This window comes from Protobothrops mucrosquamatus, unplaced genomic scaffold (genome assembly GCF_001527695.2).
Source record: "Protobothrops mucrosquamatus isolate PMUCROS unplaced genomic scaffold, P.Mucros_1.0 scaffold1339, whole genome shotgun sequence".
In the NCBI taxonomy this organism is placed as follows: Eukaryota; Metazoa; Chordata; class Lepidosauria; order Squamata; family Viperidae; genus Protobothrops; species Protobothrops mucrosquamatus.
The window spans coordinates 327,399-345,521 of NW_015387536.1; the positions used below are offsets into that span (position 1 = coordinate 327,399).

The following is an 18,123-nucleotide window of genomic DNA, read 5'->3' on the forward strand; positions in this document are numbered from 1 at the left end:
ATGGCGGGAGAGGGCGGCTCGGCGGCGGCGGCGGCGGCGGGTTTGCTGAATGGCGGGACCGGCGAAGGGCCGGGCGGGAAGCGGGCCCGGTTGGGGTCGGCACCCCACTCTCCCCCTGCCGGGAACCGGGTGACGGTGGTGCTGGGGGCGCAGTGGGGCGACGAGGGCAAAGGGAAGGTGGTCGACCTGCTCAGCCTCGACGCCGACCTGGTCTGCAGGTGCCAGGTGAGCCGCCTGCTCTGCTTCTTGGGGGCCGGGGGGGACTACAAAACCCATCTCCCGCGGCTGGGGGAACCACAAATCCCACCCTCCCCGGATTGGAGGACTTGGCTAACTATTCCGCTGCGGACTTCAGCTCCCATCCTCATGAACTTGGGGGACTACAAGTCCCACCCTCCGCAGATTTGGGAGGACTTAAATCCCATCCTTTGTAGCTGGGGACTACACATCCCATCCCTCGCGTCTGGGAGACTTGCAGATCCCACCCTCTGCAGATTGCTGGGCTTGAGTCCTATCCTCTGCAGTTGAAACTTCAACTCCCATCCTCCACGGCTGGGGAAACTATAAATCCCACCCTCCGTAAAATTGGGAAACTACAAATCCCATCTCTGGAACTGGGGGAACTACAAATCCCAGCCTCCGTAGCTTGGGGGAACTACAAACCCCATCCCTTGCAGCTGGGGGGGAACGACAAATCCCAACCTGTGCAGATTGGGGGGGCTTAAATCCTATCCTATCCTCTACAGCTGGGGACTTCAAATTCCATCCTCCACAACCTGCCAGGGGGCTTCTTTCTCAGAACATGTAACTTTGGGGAGGGGTCCCCCCCTTTTGGGGCAATACAAATCCCATCCTCCATAGTCAGCATGGGGCCCGCTTTCTCATGAACCTGTAACTTGGGGGGAGATGGGTTCTCCCTCCCTTATGGGGGGAATACAAACCCCATCTTCTGCATCTTTAGGGGGGGACTGCAAAGCCCATCCTTTGCAGGGGGCTGGCTGAGGAATTCTGGGAATTGAAGTCTGCAAGTCCAATAAAAGTCCCTTCCCAACCCAAAGTTTTGTCCTTGGATCTCCTTGTCGGTGTACGGGTGCAGCCTGGCAGGTGTGGGTCCGTGTTGTGTAAACACAGCTGTGTGCGCTCTTTCGTTCTCTTTCTCTGTCGACACCAGCTATGTATACCTCTGGGTTTTTTTTCTCCCCGCAGGGTGGCAACAATGCAGGACACACTGTTGTGGTGGACACGGTGGAATACAATTTCCACCTATTGCCCAGCGGAGTTATAAATCACAACGCCACTTCATTCATTGGTGAGGTTTCATCCAGGTGTACGCACAGGTAGTCCTCACTTTACGACCAAAATGGAGCCCCAATGATATGTAGCTAAGAGAGACGATGGTTAAGTAAATTTTGAGCCATTTTACGACCTTCCTTGCCACAGTGCTTAAGCCAATCCCTGCGATTGTCATAAATAGGAGTCATTTGCCAAGAGTCTGAATTTTGATCACGGGACCAAACGGTCCTACGTCACTTTTTTTCCAGTGCCGTTGTAACTCCGAACGGTCACTAAATGAACTGTTGCAAATCAAGGACTACCTATAGGGGGGAAAAAACCCAGAGAAAATACACCAGTATGAATATGCTGTCTTATTCCAGGGAACGGGGTTGTAATCCACCTTCCGGGACTCTTTGAAGAAGCTGAAAAAAACCTAAAAAGAGGATCAGGTGAGTCCATCTCCATTGCATGTTTGGTGTGAAGGAAAGAGAAAAGGAAGTAAAAGAAATAAAAATGCATTGGACCAATTGCCTTAATCCCCCCCCCAAAGAAACATTTCCAGCATCATCTTCTTGGGACTTCAATCAATCAGAATAGAGCAGGAAGACCCTGTACTATTTCAGACAAGTGACTGTCCACTCTCTTCTTAAAAACCTCCAGTGATGAAGCACCCACAACATCTGGTGGCAAGCGGTTCCACTGGTTAATTGTCCTCACCGTTAGGAAGTTTCTCCTTAATCCCAGGTTGCTTCTCTCCTTGACTAGTTTCCATCATCAACATCATTTTGGAAGTCCACCATGATAGTCCATAAGGACATCTGCTGACTCCGTTAAGCTTTTTGTTCCTCCAGACTGTGGTTCTGGGACACACACACACACACACACATGTCCCCAAATCCAGAACAGTTAATTCCTCTTTTAAAAAATAAAACGTCTGGGACGATCCTGAAATTGCTAATTCTCATAAGCACTGAGGGAAAGAGAGCTGATCTTCTCCAAGATTTGATGTCTACCGTGGGATTTTTTTTAGTTGCTGCTTCTGAGCTGTCTTTTCTGAAGCCCCAACCTCGGTTTATTTCCTGAATTTCATAACTATCCAAGCTACTTTTCGTTCCTAAAAGGAATCGTAATGGATGTTTAATCTAAACCACCTCCAATTAGGAGACGTCGCTCTGTTGTTTTGACGTTGAGGGCTACAACATCGGAGTGAAATTGGAAACGGCCGATGGCGGGAGAAGGAATAAATTGCATTTTCCAGGGCTGTAATATTAAGAAACGTTTTGCTTCCCCAGGGTTGGAAGGCTGGGAAACCCGGACCGTGATTTCCGATCGCGCCCACTTGGGTAAGTCTTAGAAAAGGGGAAAATTTTGGAGGGCCAAGTTATTTCCCATATCTCTTATTTATTTACTTATTGATATCCTGCCTTTATTATTTCACAAATAACTCATGGTGGCGAATGTATCCCACGCACTTTCCTCTTTTCCCCACCACAACAACCTTGTGAGGTGGGCTGGGCTTAGAAAGAGGAATGGCCCAAAGTCACCCAGTTGGCTTTTATAGCTCAGACAGAACTAGAACTCACAGTCGCCTGGTGATCGGCCCAGAGTCATCTAGCTGGCTTTTGTGGCTAAGGCAGGACTAGAACTCACCGTCTCCTGGTGATTGGTTCAAAGTCACCCAGCCTGCTTTCATGTCTAAAGCAGGACTAGAACTCACCGTCTCCTGGCGATTGGCCCAGTTACCCAGTATCTTTCATGCCTAAGATGGGATTAGAACTCACTGTCTCCTGGTGATTGACCCAAAGTCACCCAGCCAGTTTCATGCTTAAGGCAGAACTAGATCTCACCATCTCCTGGTGATTGGCACAGAGTCACCCAGCTGGCTTTCATGTCTAAGGCAGAACTAGAACTCACTCTCCTGACGCTTAGCCCAAAATTACCCAGTGCCTTTCCTGCTTACGGCAGAACTAGATCTCACCGTCTCCTGGCGACTGGCCTAAAGTCACCCAGCCGTCTTTCCTGCCTAAATCTATACTAGAACTCTTTTAAGCCTGGTGCCTTCAACCATACCGTACCAAACTGGCTCTTTTCTATTCTTTAGTGTTTAACTTCCACCAAGCTGTGGACGGGATCCAGGAGCAGCAGAGGCAACAGCAAGCGGGGAAAAAGTAAGTGGGGCCTTTGGGTTGAAGCTTCGCTTTCAAAAGCTCTCCGAGACCGAGGGCGGAAATGATTCAGCGGGCTGGAATGGAGAAGTGCCAGCCTCACGAGGTAGTCCAGACAGGAAACACAGCCAGCAGAACCTTGGACTAATTTGAGTCCAAAATTTCCATTGCCAAGCGTCTGAATTTTGACCATGGGCCCCTGCAACCGTCACAAGTACATGTCAGTTGCCAAGCGTCCGAATTTCAATCACGGGCCCCTGGGCCCTTGCAACCGTCACAGGTACATGTCAGTTGCCAAGCGTCCGAATTTCGATCACGGGACCCTGGGCCCCTGCAACCGTCACAGGTACATGTCGGTTGCCAAGCGTTCGAATTTCGATCACGGGACCCTGGGCCACTGCAACCGTCACAGGTACATGTCAGTTGCCAAGCGTCCGAATTTCGATCACGGGACCCTGGGGACGCTGCGACGGTGAAAAACGGTCCTCGATCCCTTTTTTCAGCGCCGTTGTGACTCCAAACGGTCACTAAATGAATCGTCGTAAGTCGAGGACTACCCGTAGTTAGAATGAGGGTGGGAAGTACCGTTTCGGACCTCCGTTCGAAGCCCGGTTGGTTTCTTCCAACAGCCTGGGCACCACCAAGAAGGGCATCGGTCCCGCCTACGCTTCCAAAGCCTCCCGGACCGGCTTGCGCATTTGTGACCTGTTGGCGGATTTTAACGAGTTCTCCAAAAAGTGAGTACAATGAGGAGGTGGCAGCACTTACTACGGGATGGGGGTGTGAAGTGGAAGGGCCGGTTGACTCCAGGGAACGCCACTAGTCCTCGTTGAGGGTCAAGGGCAGGCAGACCGGAGCGTAGTCTCTGCCTAAGAGTTTGAAATTTTTGTTTATTTATTTTTAGTGTGTTTTAATGTTTGTAATTTTAACCTGCATTTTTGTTTATAATTGCCGGAGATTTGTGTATTTTATCTTAACCGGGAAGCCACTTGGAGTCGGCTTGAGCGGCGAGACGGCCGGCAAAGAACTTTGATCGTGATAATAATTATTTGGAAAAACAAGGAATTTACCGCCCGTTATTTTCAGGTTCAAGGCTTTGGCCCAGCACTACAAAGCCAGCTACCCAACACTTAATATCAACACGGAAGCTGAGCTGGAGCAGTTAAAGGTATTTTGGGGCATCTGAGCAGGGAAATGTCTTGACCCATGAAAATGTCTGCTTAAAGCTGGTTTAATCCAGAGTTTGCAGACTCAAATACAGCCGGCCCTCGACTTTCAAACATTCGTTTGTCCATCTTTATTGATTGGCAGATCTACGCAGAGAAGATCCGCCCCCTGGTAAAGGACGGGGTTTATTTCATGTACCAAGCTCTGCACGGGCCCCCCAAGAAGATTCTCGTGGAGGGAGCCAACGCAGCCCTCCTGGACATCGATTTTGGTAACTTCCCTTTTGCACGTTAATATATATATATATATATTTATTTCGTTTACAGGTGTTCTTTTCTCAATCAAAAATGGCCGCCGAGCCAGCTTAGAGTTAGTATCTAGGTTCATTCAGTGTGCAGTGCTTGTTTTTATTATATTATACTATACTATACTAACTAACCAAAGAGAGAAGCAACCTAGAACTAAGGAGAAACTTCCTGACAGTTAGAACAATTAACCAGTGGAACAATCTGCCTCTAGAAGCGGTGAATGCTCCAACACTGGAAGTTTTTAAGAAGAGATTGGACAGCCATTGGTCTGAAATGGTATAGGGTTTCCTGCCTGAGCAGGGGGTTGGACTAGAAGACCTCCAAGGTCCCTTCCAACTTTATCATCATCAATCATCATCATCATTATTATTATTATTATTATTATTATACCATACCATACCATAAATTTACTTATATATATATATATATATCATATTGATTTATTTATTATCTTATATATGACATTACATTAATATATATATATCATATTTATTACATATATTTTACATTAATATATATCATATATATCACATCACGTCACAATATATATCATGTATTATATATGTATATCATATTACATTACATTGATATGATAGAGATTAGATTAGATTAGATTAGATTAGATTATCTGGATCAAAAATCAAGCAAAGCCAGGTAGGGCCTCCAGAGAAGGCGAGATGGCAGCATATAAATTTATTAAATAAAATAAATTAAACTAATCCCTTAAAAAAAACCAGGACTTGAGTTGACTCAGCTAGAGCAGAAGAGATGAAGATGCTGGAATTTCAGCTCAGGGTGGAGCTTCCCCCCACCCCACACACACACACAGATGTTCTGTAAAAACAAGGTTCTAGTCCTCGTGATTCTAAGGTTAGACTAACTGCAGTAGGAACCTGGAAAAGTCACCAAGATATTGTCGGAGGGGACCGATGGGTGGGAACTTCTAGCTAGAGATTCTCTTCTGAAATTTGCAAGTGCCGCTGCCCCCCCCAATGTCCTTTTGTAGCGCAAGATTTTTTCTTGTCTCCCCCAAAGGTACTTACCCCTTCGTGACCTCCTCCAATTGCACTGTGGGAGGGGTATGCACCGGCCTTGGCATCCCCCCCCATTACATCGGCAAGGTGTATGGCGTGGTGAAGGCCTACACCACCCGTGTCGGCGTGGGGACCTTCCCAACCGAGCAGAACAACGTAAGTCCCTTGAAAAACGGGGGGGGGGGCATTTTCTCTGCCGTCCCCTACTTTTATTCGCCATTATTTATTTCTCAGCCTTGCATCCCACCGCATTCTTCACAAAACTCCCTTCCCGGCTGTAAGATTAAAAACCCTATCGGACGGTCTGGATGAATTACGAAGAAATAAATTATATTATCCCTCCATCGCCGATAGTCCTCGACTTAACGACCATTGGTTTAGTGACCGAAGTTGCAACGGCACTGAAAAAAAGCGACTTAAGATGGTCTTTCACGCTTAACAACCGTTGGGGCATCCCCTACCGTCACGGGATCAAAATTCAGCTACTTGTCATGCATTATAAAAATTACTATACTTTTTATCTATCTTATAGTATGGCCTGAAATATTGGGATGATGTACTTAAAGTGGGAAAATTAGGACAGTTCAATGACTAACCTATGAAGAAATTGTGACTAAGAATTGGATTGAATATAAAGGGAATGAAGCGTAAACACAAAAATTACGAAAATAGGACACATGCTGAACTAATGAGAGGATGTTTATAAGAATGATACAAGCTGAAAAAAACGTTAGACCTAGAGATGATTATTATTGGTATTAAATATAAAAAAACACCCATATCTAATCATTTATATATTGAAAATATTAAGAGGTATATTTTGGTTAAGGTTGAAGAAAGAATAGAAATGGGAGAAGGGAAGATCAAAGAAACATATTAATTAATATACTAATTATGGAATTATCAAACTTAATCATTGCTGATTGTTAATTCATTATTATGGTCTTTTTTTTTCTTGTTAAAATATAAACCAAGACAACACGCTGTACACCAGGCGCTGGAGACTGTTATAGTTAAAAACCAATAAAATGTTTATAAAAAACAAAATTCAGCTGCTTGGCAACTGCCTCGTCTTTATGACGAGATTCACTTCAACAACCCTGTTGTTGACTTCACAACTGAAGCGATTCACTTAAGCTGGCCACACACAAACAAACACAAAATATCTGAATATTTCGGCAGAAAAGCAGGATTTTGCTAAAGGGGTGTCCAACCGTACATTTTTTTTAAATCTCCTTGGCAGGAGATTGGCGAGACACTCCAAGCACGGGGACGGGAATTCGGGGTGACCACGGGCCGTAAGCGTCGCTGTGGCTGGCTGGACCTCGTCTTGGTGAAATACGCTCACAGGATCAACGGTTTCAGCGCGTAAGCCTCTTCCAAATTTATTTGTTTATTATTATTATCATTGTTATTATTTTACTTCCAGGTTTGTTTGTTTTTTCCTTGGGGGTTTGGATGTTCTGTGAATGTCTACGGAGATTTTCCGGTCATCCAGGTCATGGCTGACTCAAAAGGTGTTTTTTTTCAGGAGGCAACTGGACTTTCTTAAAATAATAATAATAATAAAGTTGGAAGGGACCTTGCAGGTCATCTAGTCCAACCCTCTGCTCAGGCAGAAAAGCCTATACCATTTCAGACATGTCTTGCAACCGTTGTAAATGTATACCTGTTGCTAGGCAGCGGAATGACCCAATTTCCTGACTGTAAGGATGCCACGTTGGTCATAAGGGCGAGAACAAGTCACAACTCGACTTTTTTCGGCGCTGAATGGTTACTAAGCAAACGGTTGTAAGTCAAGGACCATCTCTAATATCAGCAATTGGTGAGAGACTGTATTTGGCTTGATGGTAACACATTTCCTGGACGCTTCCTAGCCTGGCGGTGACCAAGCTGGACATCCTGGACAACTTTGAAGTGATCAAGGTGGGCGTGGAATACCATCTGGATGGGGAGCATATTCCGTATTTCCCAGGTGAGACTGCGGACTTTGGGGTGGAGACCCATAGGACCCAGCAGACAAGGGGCTGATTGTTGCCTGTGTATCAGTAGAAGAGACTTTGTAGCTCAGGGTTGAACTGTGGGGTCCTTGGTGCTCTCTGAGCTGGGTGGTTTTCTTGGAGACGTTTCAAGACCCAACTAGGGAACATCATCAGTGCTAGAAGAGAGAGGAGTTTGCTGCAAATACCCGTATAGTACTGATGATGTTCCCTAGTTGGGTCATGAAACGTCTCCACGAAAACCATCAAGCTGAGAGAGCACCAAGGACTCCACAGTGTTCCTCCTCCTCTTCCTCCTCCTCCTCTGCAAACCCCACTCCTTTCCAGCACTGATGATGTTGCCTAGTTGGGTCATGAAACGTCTGCAAAAAACCACAATCATCATCCTCCTCCTCTTCCTCCTCCTTCTCTTCCTCCTCCTCTTCTGCCCCTCCTCCTTTCCACAAACCCTTTTCCCTTCTACACTGATGATGTTAGCTACTTAGGTCATGAAACGTCTGCAAGAAAACCACCAAGCTCAGAGAGCACCAAGGACCCTACAGTCCTCCTCCTCCTCCCCCCTACAACCCCCCTCCCTTCTAGCACTGATTCTGTTACCTAGTTGGGTCATGAAACGTCTCTCAAGAAAGCCACCCAGCTCAGAGAGCAGCAGGGTCACCCCTATATTCTCCGTCCCTTCCTTTCTCTCGCCGTCCGCAGCCAACCAGGAGCTCCTGAACAAGGTCACGGTGAAGTACAAGGACCTTCCTGGATGGCGATGTAGCANACCCCCCCTCCCTTCTAGCACTGATTCTGTTACCTAGTTGGGTCACGAAACGTCTCTCAAGAAAGCCACCCAGCTCAGAGAGCACCAGGGTCACCCCTATATTCTCCGTCCCTTTCTCTCGCCGTCCGCAGCCAACCAGGAGCTCCTGAACAAGGTCACGGTGAAGTACAAGGACCTTCCCGGATGGCGATGTAGCACCGAGGACGCTCGCACCTTCGCCGACCTGCCTGCCAAGGCCCAGGCCTACGTCCGGTTTATTGAGGAGTACCTGGAAGTGCCAGGTGAGCCTTCGGGGCGGTCCAGAGTCTGGAGCGTTTTTGAAACGGGGTTAGCCGAGGGATAAACCCGAATCTTTTCCGCAGTTAAGTGGATCGGCGTGGGGAAATCTCGCAAGTCCATCATCAAACTCTTCTGAAGTCTCCTGCACTGGACCAGAGGCTGTTTCTTCTCTCCATTCCTTGAACGAGCAGCCGAGGATCCCTCCCCCTGGAAGCCAACTCTGCCTTTGAATGCGCTCAGGCCAGACCCCTCCCTCGATTTCCCCTGTGTAAAATCTCTCGGCCCTTTGTTCCGTCCCGCCGTTCTTTGGGAAGAGAATGAGGACAGCTGCGTGGCAGCTGAGATTTGAAAAGCTCTTCCCAGGGACCCTTAAGGGCAAACACTCCATTTGCACACCGCTGACCCGTTTATCTCCCCGTACAAGCTGCCATTGGTTCCCCCCTCACCCTGATCTGACCAGCATTCCTAGTTTACTATCTCTAATCAGCTAATCCCTGCTAATTTGCCCGACCCCTTCCTGGAGGTGTCCCTCCCCATTGCCTCCAGCCCGGTGGGAAGGAACGGTTCATGGGATCTGTAGTCCTGTGACGCAAAGCACTTTGTTCCCAACAGTAGCCTGTCCCGCCTATATAGGCCGGCAGTGAGGAATGCTGGGAGTTGTAGTTGAGCAGCATATCTACTGTATAGATAAGTAGCGTCTCAGGAGAAACGTCCGTTGTAATTTCAAACTGTCACAAAGGGACCCGTTGTAAGTCGAGGACTGTCCGTGCCCACTTCCTGCCACGAAAACTAGCGCGCTATGGTCTCCGAACGGCAGGCATTTTGTGCTGTTGCAGCATATATATTTTTTTAGCTTTCTACATTTAAAAAAACCCAGCACGCTTTCTACGGTTAAGCCTAATTGTGCTGATTTACACCTCCCTCCTTCAGGGATCGCTAAATTGCGGAAGCACTCCCTGTAAATTGTGTGGTTTTCTTTTCCCCTTGGGAACCTTAATCAGGACTAGCCTCTTTAATTGCCGTTGGTTAACGGGAGAAGCAGCCATTTAACACAGCAGCCGAAGGGACGCTATAAAGCTTTCTAGATTTCTACTTGCACAACCTTAACTCACTACGTCCAAACACATGAAATTTTAGCGGTTTAGAAGGACCTCTGTCCTTGTTCTCACGTTGTTTGTTTGTCTTTTTTTGGCCGTTGCCAAATCTGCCACAAAAAGCAATAAAGAATAACGGTTTATTTTATATATATCGGTTGGAATAGTGAAAGGAAAAAATGGCTACTCTTTTTTTTTCCTCCTCCAGGTTGTCCTTGTCACATTGTCCTCAACTTATGATCCTAATTGGGACCGGATTTTCCATCATAAGTCATTGCGGTCGTTAAGTCGAGTCGGACACAATTTTTCAGGCGGTCACTTAACAAAAATAATCACACAACCCTTAAGCGATTTCGGCTTCCCAAACAGAAGTGCCGTTTTTAAGTCCGGCCGTTAAATGAATGGTTGTGTAAAAGTTGAGGTCTTGCCTGTTACGCACACCCACAAACGCAGCCATTTTGATTGATCCTGGAAAATGGCGGACAATGCATCCCCAAGGCTGTGAATCTAGAAACTTCTCTTCGGAGATCTTTCTGAGGTGTTTTTTTTTTCTTTTCAGGAGGCAACTGGACTTCCTAGTTTTTCTTTGGAGACGTTTCGCTTCTCCTCCACGGAGCTTCTTCAGCTCTGACTGAAGAAAGTCTGGTTGCCTCTTGAAAAAGCAGCTTTGGGACAAATGTGACCTGGTTGATTGAGAACCTCCATAGACATTTTTGAGGAAATCCTTAGTAATAATAATAATAATAATAATAATAATAATAATAATAATAATAATAATAATAAAGTTGGAAGGGACCGGGGAGGTCATCTAGTCCAACCCCCTGCTCAGGCAGGAAATTTTATACCATTTCGGACAAATGGCTGTCCAGTCTCTTCTTAAAAACTTCCAGTGTTGGAGCATTCACCGCTTCTGGAGGCAGGTGGTTCCACTGGTTAATTGTTCTGTCAGGAAATTTCTCCTTAGTTCCAGGTTGCTTCTCTCCTTGATTAGTTTCCACCCGTTGCTTCTTGTCCTGCCTTCTGGCGCTTTGGAGAAGAGCTTGACTCCCTCTTCTTTGGGGCAGCCCCTGAGATATTGGAACACTGCTATCATGTCCCCCCTCGTCCTTCTCTTCGTTAAACTAGACATGTCCAATTCCAGCAATCGTTCCTTATATGTTTCGGCCTCCAGTCCCCTGATCTTTGTTGCTCTTCTCTGTACTCTTTCTAAAGTCTCAACATCTTTTTTACATCGTGGTGACCAAAACTGGAGGCAGGATTCCAAGTGTGGCCTTACCAAGGCCTTGTAAAGTGGTATTAACACTTCACCTGATCTTGATTCTCTCCCTCTGTTAATGCAGCCTAGCACTGTGTTGGCTTTTTTGGCAGCTACAGCACACTGCTGGCTCATATTTATAATAATAATAATAATAGTAAAGTTGGAAGGGACCTTGAAGGTCATCTAGTCCAACCCCCTGCTCAGGCAGGAAACCCTATACCATTTCGGACAAATGGCTCCGAGGTCCCTCTCACATTTGCTTAAACACCCCCCCCCCCCGTTACCCCAAATTCTCTAGTTCAATCACACACAATCCGTAATAACGGACTCCAGTAAATTTTATTAACTTTCCGTGCTCTCTGACATACAGAACAGGTGAAAAGCTGTGAGAAGAACCATCAGCCTGTTGTGGAAACCTTATGCCCTTCCTGGGGGAGGGGGAAGAGATATATTGGGGCAGGGGAGGAGGAGGAGGAAGAGAGGGCTGGCTTCAGTAACCTCAATTTGGAGCTAAACTTTAGCCATGGTGAAGTTGGTGGGAACGATGCTGGATATGGATACCAGAGCAAACCCCCCCCCCAGGTTAGATCCCGGGGTTTGTGGATGCAATTCTTGCTGCCTGCTTTGTCTAATTGGGGGAAGGGTCTTTAGATATCTTGATTTACCCCACCCCACCCCTATGGAAAGCACAGCTCCCCATCTTGGGGAACTGTGGCCGCTGATTTAGAGCTGTTAAAGAGGCATTGATGTTATGTATTATTTAGGGAATCTCCCTCTTGATTTTGGAAGCATTTGGGAAAATAAAGAGTTGGGGGTCTCTGCAGGAGAAAATAGATCTGCCCTGAAGACACCCCCCCTCCCCTCTTCTCTGCCCCCAGTGATAGGAGCTTGAAGGCCAAGGATTCTGCATTAACCCAACTCCATACAGATTGATGTGTATGGGGAGGGGGGGAGTGAAGGAAAAGGACACACAACCCAGCGTCGGGGATGAGAGGTGGGTGGGTGGGAGCAAATATAGTTCAAAGCAGGGCGCAGAAGAATTTCTTTTCCCGGAAGGGGTTTTCCGAGGTGGGCACGGGGCTAATGAGGGGATCCTCGCAGGTGTGGGCATCACAGTAGGTCATCAAATCAGCAGCCGCTTTGGACACCTAGGGGAGAGGAGGCAAAAAGAACAGAAATCAGGATTTGGCCATTCATCTGCCATAGAGATACCAATTGGGTGGCATTCAGAAAATTGAGGCTGCAGTACTCTATATAGGCACTAGGGGAGCAGTCATGAGAAGAAAACCAGCTACCAGATGGTAGTTTTTGCCATCTAGTGGCTGCTCGTGGTTTTGCAGCTCGTTTGTCAGCCCTGTCCAAGGTGGTAGTTCTCAACCTGACGACTTGAAGAAGTGGAGATGCATCCCGACGGGAATCCTGGGAGTTGAAGTCCACGCCTTTTCAATCTGTTGAGGTTGAGAACCACCAGCCTATACCTTTTGCCCGTCAGTCATTTTCCTCACCTTTATTCTGCACATGCTGGCCTCAATCTTCAGCTGCTCCACCATCTTGCGGGCTTGGCCGATGCTCATTGTGCTGTTGACGGGGGTTTCGCCCTTCATGAGGAATCTGCTGAGGACATCAAGAGAGAAGGACCATCCCAAGACCGTTCACCGTAAGGGAGATGTTGGAAGACGCTCTTCAAATTTAGCCCCAACTGTATCCTTGCGGGCAACTTCTCTAGAAGTAGAGTGTGCTCAATCTAAGCTTAGGACTATGTTGCTGTATTCCAGGTGACCACTAGAGGGAATCCACACAATTCCAAATCCATTACAATGATACATTGTGCCACCTAGTGGACACCAATAGGTTTGCAACCCATGATTACTCTTCCTTTGGAAAGGCGTTGCATAGTACCAGGTGAGGGAGTACAGTTGGGGGCTTATGAATGCAAAACTAAGTGTACTGTCCCTGTGTTACTCCTGCCTAGAGCCCTGGAAAGCAATTACCATTATGTCATCAAGACTGGATGATTTATCTGTTTTAAAAATATTGTTCTCCAGACTGTTCTTGTAAGAGAGATCTCAACTATCATGGAATAACAGAACAACAGAGGTGGAAGGGACCTTGGAGGTCTTCTAGTCCAACCCCCTGCTCAAGCAGGAAACCCTATACCATCTCAGACAAATGGTTGTCCAACATCTTAAAATCCCCCAGTTTTATCCCCCAAAATATCTGTCTCATGTTTCTCTTTTATACGAAGAATATGCCATTGAATCAAAAATGGGTCCTATCTTTGGATCTTAACTTGAGGACTAGCAGCATGACTAGATCCACATTCATCCAGCCAGAGTGTGTGGGACTGCATCTACCATGGCACAAATATTTCACACTAGGGTTAAAGTGGACAGTTCATGTCCAGCTGCACCTTGTGACTGTCTTGCCACAATTTGAATAACTATGGTTTCCTTAACCACGGCTTAGCGTTAACCAATTCCAACCTGATTTGATTCACACAACATGCCATAAACCATTCAAAACAGCAACATTTGGGGTGTAGTTGGGTTCCTATAATACAAACCACAACTTCAATGTGTTACCAGAAAGAATGCAGGGACGGTGATGAGAGAGAGAACAAAACATTAGAAATAACTGCATCATAACAAGGAACCATTTTCTTGTCTTATAAACCATAATCATCTAAATAGCCTTTTTAGAGCCTCATTCAGAACCAGGATGGTTCATTATTCTTCCTACAATGACCGAATTTTGCCTACGATAAAACTGAATTAACTTCTCCAGAAAAACATCTCCCTTCAGTTCTGATCCGATGTAAACTCCAGATTTCCTCCAAAGCAAACAGCCCTTGCCTCGTTCTGAAATTTCCCTGCCTCATCTTCCTCCATTTGTTTCCTGCCACAAGCCCTTCCTTCTCTGATCTCTGAGGCAACCAAGAGGAATAGAATGGGGGGGGGGGAAATATGTTCTAAGAAAAAAAAATCACATTACCAAACACAAATAAAGACAGTTCTAATACAGTACAGCATCCAAAGCCATTCATGGCCTCTCTAACAGGGAGACGTGAAAAAAAGATTTTTTTCTGTTTCCATCTGTGGTTTCCCACCCCAATAGAGAATTTCTTTCTTTCTTTCTATCTATCTATCTATCTATCTATCTATCTATCTATCTATCTATCTATCTATCTATCTATCTATCTATCTATCTATCTATTCTTTCCTCTCTAGCTACCTTATTTATCTTTTCCTTCCTTCTTTTCCTCCCACTTTCCCTCCCTTATCCATCCATCTCCCTCCCTTATCCCTATCTATCTATCTATCTATCTATCTATCTATCTATCTATCTATCTATCTATCTATCTATCCTTTCCTCCCCAGCTACCTTATTTATCCCTTCCTTCCCTCCTTCCTTCTTTTCCTCCCACTCTTCCCCCATCCGTCCGTCCATCCATCCATCCATCCATCCATCCATCCATCCATCCATCCATCCATCCATCTATCTATCTATCTATCTATCTATCTATCTATCTATCTATCTATCTATCTATCTATCTATCTTATCACATCCCAATATTTCCTATTAACAGGTCCCTCATATACCGGTAGCTGGGGCCCTTTTTTCTCCCCCCCCCTCCCGCAGAAATGTCCTGTATTTACATGGAAATCATTTTGCCCGCCTTCTCCCCTCAAGCTTGACCCCCCCAGAGACCGGGAGAATCCAAGCCGGGAAACCCAGCCCAAAGCCACACAGACCTTTGTAGAGATTTTCCGCTGAACTGTGAAGATGGAGCAAAGTCAGACCGTTTTGGGCTGGAGGCTGAGATGATCTGGGGAGAGTCACCTGGACTGGGAGGGAGGGAGGGGGGGGCACTGCAGCAGCCCCTGCAGGATGCTCTCCAAGGTGGACGAGTAGAAGGGGCTCTTTTCCCCCCTGACTTCCTAAGACATTTGGCACACCTTGGCTAAGAGGAGAGTTAATTCAATCGATGGATACCTTGAGGATTCCACAAAGCAATTAAACGCTGGGACCAAACCATCTCTTTAAGCGGGGGGGGGGGCAGGGCTGATGGTACCCCCCGCCCAGGCAGCCATTGCTTAAAAACCCAGGGCTGGAAATTGTGGGAGGGGGATGGCATAGCCAGGCTCTATGACAGAAGAGGTTGATTGAGGAGGGGGCACAAAAGGAGGAGCGGAGTGCAAAGAGAGTGGCTGTGACACTTTGTCAGTCCCCCCACCCTTTTCCTGCAAATATGAAGGCCGGGGAGCTGCAGTATTGTCAGCAATAGCTTTCATTTACAAATCTGACATCAACCGCCTTTAAAAAAAAAAAATATCTCCCAATTTATTGGGCATCAGGCTTCCAAAAAGTGGCTTTTTTCCTGCATCAGCTTGAAAGGAAGACTGGCTCTCTGCTCTGCATAAAGACAGTTGGGCATAATCAAAACACTGCATAATCACAGAGGAAGGAAGGAGGGAGGGAGGAAAGGAAGGAGAAGGAAGGAAAAGAGGGATGGAGAAAGAAGGAAGGAATGAGATTGAACGAAGGAAAAGGGAAGGAGAAAGAAAAGGAAGGAAAAGGAGGGAGGGAGGGAAGGAGAAAAAATGAATAAGGAAGAGAGGAAGCATATTAACATTTGAATTTTTTTATTACAATAATAATAATAATAATAATAATAATAATAAAGTTGGAAGGGACCTTGGAGGTCATCGAGTCCAACCCCCTGCTCAGGCAGGAACCCTACACCATTTCAGACAAATGGCTGTCCAGTCTCTTCTTAAAAACTTCCAGTTTTGGAGCATTCACCGCTTCTGGAGGCAGGTTGTTCCACTGGTTAATTGTTCTCACAGTCAGGAAGTTTCTCCTTAGTTCTAAGTTGCTTCTCTCCTTGATCAGTTTCCACCCGTTGCTTCTCGTCCTGCCTTCAGGAGCCTTGGAGAATAGCTTGACTCCCTCTTCTTTGTGGCAGCCCCTGAGATATTGGAACACTGCTACCATGTCCCCCCTCGTCCTTCTCTTTGTTAAACTAGACATACCCAATTCCAGCAACCGTTCCTTATATGTTTTAGCCTCCTTATAATTCATCTAGAGTAGACTATTGCAACATATATATGTTGTACTGGCCTGCGAAATAATTTTAAATCTGTAATTCACCCCAAACAGCCTAGATGCTGGATTCTGTCTTAACAGAATTTAACAATAACTTAAGTTGGAAGGGACCTTGGAGGTCTTCTAGTCCAACCCCGCTGCTCAAGCAGAAGGCCTTATACCATCCCAGATAAATGGCTATCCTATCTCTTCACACCATGTTCTAATTGTGGCTTGTTTATTTAACTGTAGGTAAACGGATGGAATATTTAATGTAAAATGTGTACCAGGTCAAAGCGTCTTAAACAGATAAAGAGAGAATTGAATTCCAAATGGCTACTTCGCAATACAATGAGATAACATGTTCAATATTCCTATCAAGATTAGTGACTTGCTATTAGATGTATATTTGTGGATATTTGTATTACACTGAACTGTAAATCCATCTTTACACGGTGTGTCCCCCCCATGGAAATAAACGGGGTTTACCAATGAGTAAGGTAGCTTTTAGGATTGTGCTAGAAACTTGGGGAAGTTGTAGGAAGAAATAATTTGATTTATACGTCAGTTCCATATAATATTCTGATTCAGGGCCCGAATCGTAAAGATCAAAAGCTCCACCGTTTTATGATGGAGACAAAACTTTTCCACTTTTGTCAGATCAATTGCTTGGGTATATATAACGTTCTATGCTCACCTTTTCCCCCTATGGTTTATTCTGGCTATGAATAAACTAAAAAAATTACTTGAATTTTCATAGTACTCTGACTCGCAAGCTAACCCTCTTGTAAATAAAGCCAGAAAATTGATTTTCAACAGAGCTTAAAGGAAGCTGCAACACAGAGATTGAATATTCCTTTCCCCAGGAATCTATGCCTAGCCCAAAAATCTAGGCTGGTGCGAACGCAGGCCTCAACTCATAAGGAAGCCTAAAATATATTGAATTATGACATTAAAGACCCCTGTTTTGCTATTAGAAGAAGAAGAATCAGAAAGCAGGGGAGCCATTGGCTGAAATCTCATATTTCCCTTCCCTCCAGCATCTCATCCAGAGAAAAGGCACCAAAGTGGTCCTCCGCTTCCGCCTGTCTCCATGGAAACGGGAGGCAGGCAGCCGCAGCATCCCTCCGGCCACGTGACTGGAAGATGCTTGCCGGCGGCGGCGGCCGCAGCAGCATCATTGCAAAAAAAAAAACAAAAACCAAAAGGCCCCTCCTCTCCTCCTTTCCCCCCTCCCACCTCGGGGGCGGGGCCAAACCCGGAAGAGGTAGAGCCAGACCCACATTTGGGAAAGAAAAAAAAAGGGGGGGGAGACTTTAAAGGGAGAATCTAGAGGCGGAACAGCAGCAGCAACAGCAGCGTTGGAACTAATTCAGGTGCTTTGAAATTTTATTTTTTTCCCCTAATATAAACTGACATGCTCTCCCCCTTGGTTTCCTATCTGACCCCCAATCAGGGTTTGCAAACTAGGTGGATGGGGCTTTAAACACGCCCCCCCCCATTTACTTCTGCATTTGCCCCCTATTCTCCTTCCCAGCCTATGCTTCCCATTCTTGCAGGCAACATATCTGATTCATTTGCAAGTCTCTCTCCGGTTTGCCTCTCTTAAGCTGAGATGGGATGGTGGCTTGTGTTTGGGATGGAGGAAAAGGGAAGCTTCTCTTCTCCCAAACAAGCTAAACCAAGATTTGG

General features: G+C 46.1%; 2 protein-coding genes across 2 annotated transcripts; one reads left to right on the forward strand and one right to left on the reverse strand.

Moving 5' to 3' along the window:
* LOC107292401 (adenylosuccinate synthetase isozyme 2-like) lies at positions 1 to 7,321 on the forward strand. Its single transcript, XM_029285149.1, has 10 exons — positions 1 to 225; positions 1,207 to 1,309; positions 1,656 to 1,724; positions 2,568 to 2,618; positions 3,377 to 3,443; positions 4,070 to 4,177; positions 4,527 to 4,608; positions 4,752 to 4,878; positions 5,951 to 6,105; positions 7,193 to 7,321. Exons 1-10 carry the CDS (start codon positions 1 to 3, stop codon positions 7,319 to 7,321), a joined length of 1,116 nt encoding a protein of 371 aa, XP_029140982.1.
* A 5,044-nt stretch (positions 7,322 to 12,365) lies between these two features.
* On the reverse strand, positions 12,366 to 12,950 carry GNG3 (G protein subunit gamma 3). Its single transcript, XM_015821507.1, has 2 exons — positions 12,852 to 12,950; positions 12,366 to 12,494 (listed from the first exon to the last, which is right to left on the reverse strand). The coding sequence occupies exons 1-2, from the start codon at positions 12,948 to 12,950 to the stop codon at positions 12,366 to 12,368; spliced, it is 228 nt and encodes a 75-aa protein (XP_015676993.1).
* Between the last annotated feature and the right edge of the window lie 5,173 nt (positions 12,951 to 18,123).

Excerpts from the sequence above, each read along its gene's own strand:
- LOC107292401 (XM_029285149.1), top strand. The coding sequence starts at position 1 with ATGGCGGGAGAGGGCGGCTCGGCGGCGGCGGCGGCGGCGGGTTTGCTG. Across the intron at positions 1,310-1,655 it reads CAACGCCACTTCATTCATTG|GGAACGGGGTTGTAATCCAC; the intron begins GTGAGGTTTCAT and ends GTCTTATTCCAG. Across the intron at positions 3,444-4,069 it reads CAACAGCAAGCGGGGAAAAA|CCTGGGCACCACCAAGAAGG; the intron begins GTAAGTGGGGCC and ends TTCTTCCAACAG.
- GNG3 (XM_015821507.1), bottom strand. The coding sequence starts at position 12,950 with ATGAAGGGCGAAACCCCCGTCAACAGCACAATGAGCATCGGCCAAGCC. Across the intron at positions 12,495-12,851 it reads CCAGCATGTGCAGAATAAAG|GTGTCCAAAGCGGCTGCTGA; the intron begins GTGAGGAAAATG and ends CCTCTCCCCTAG.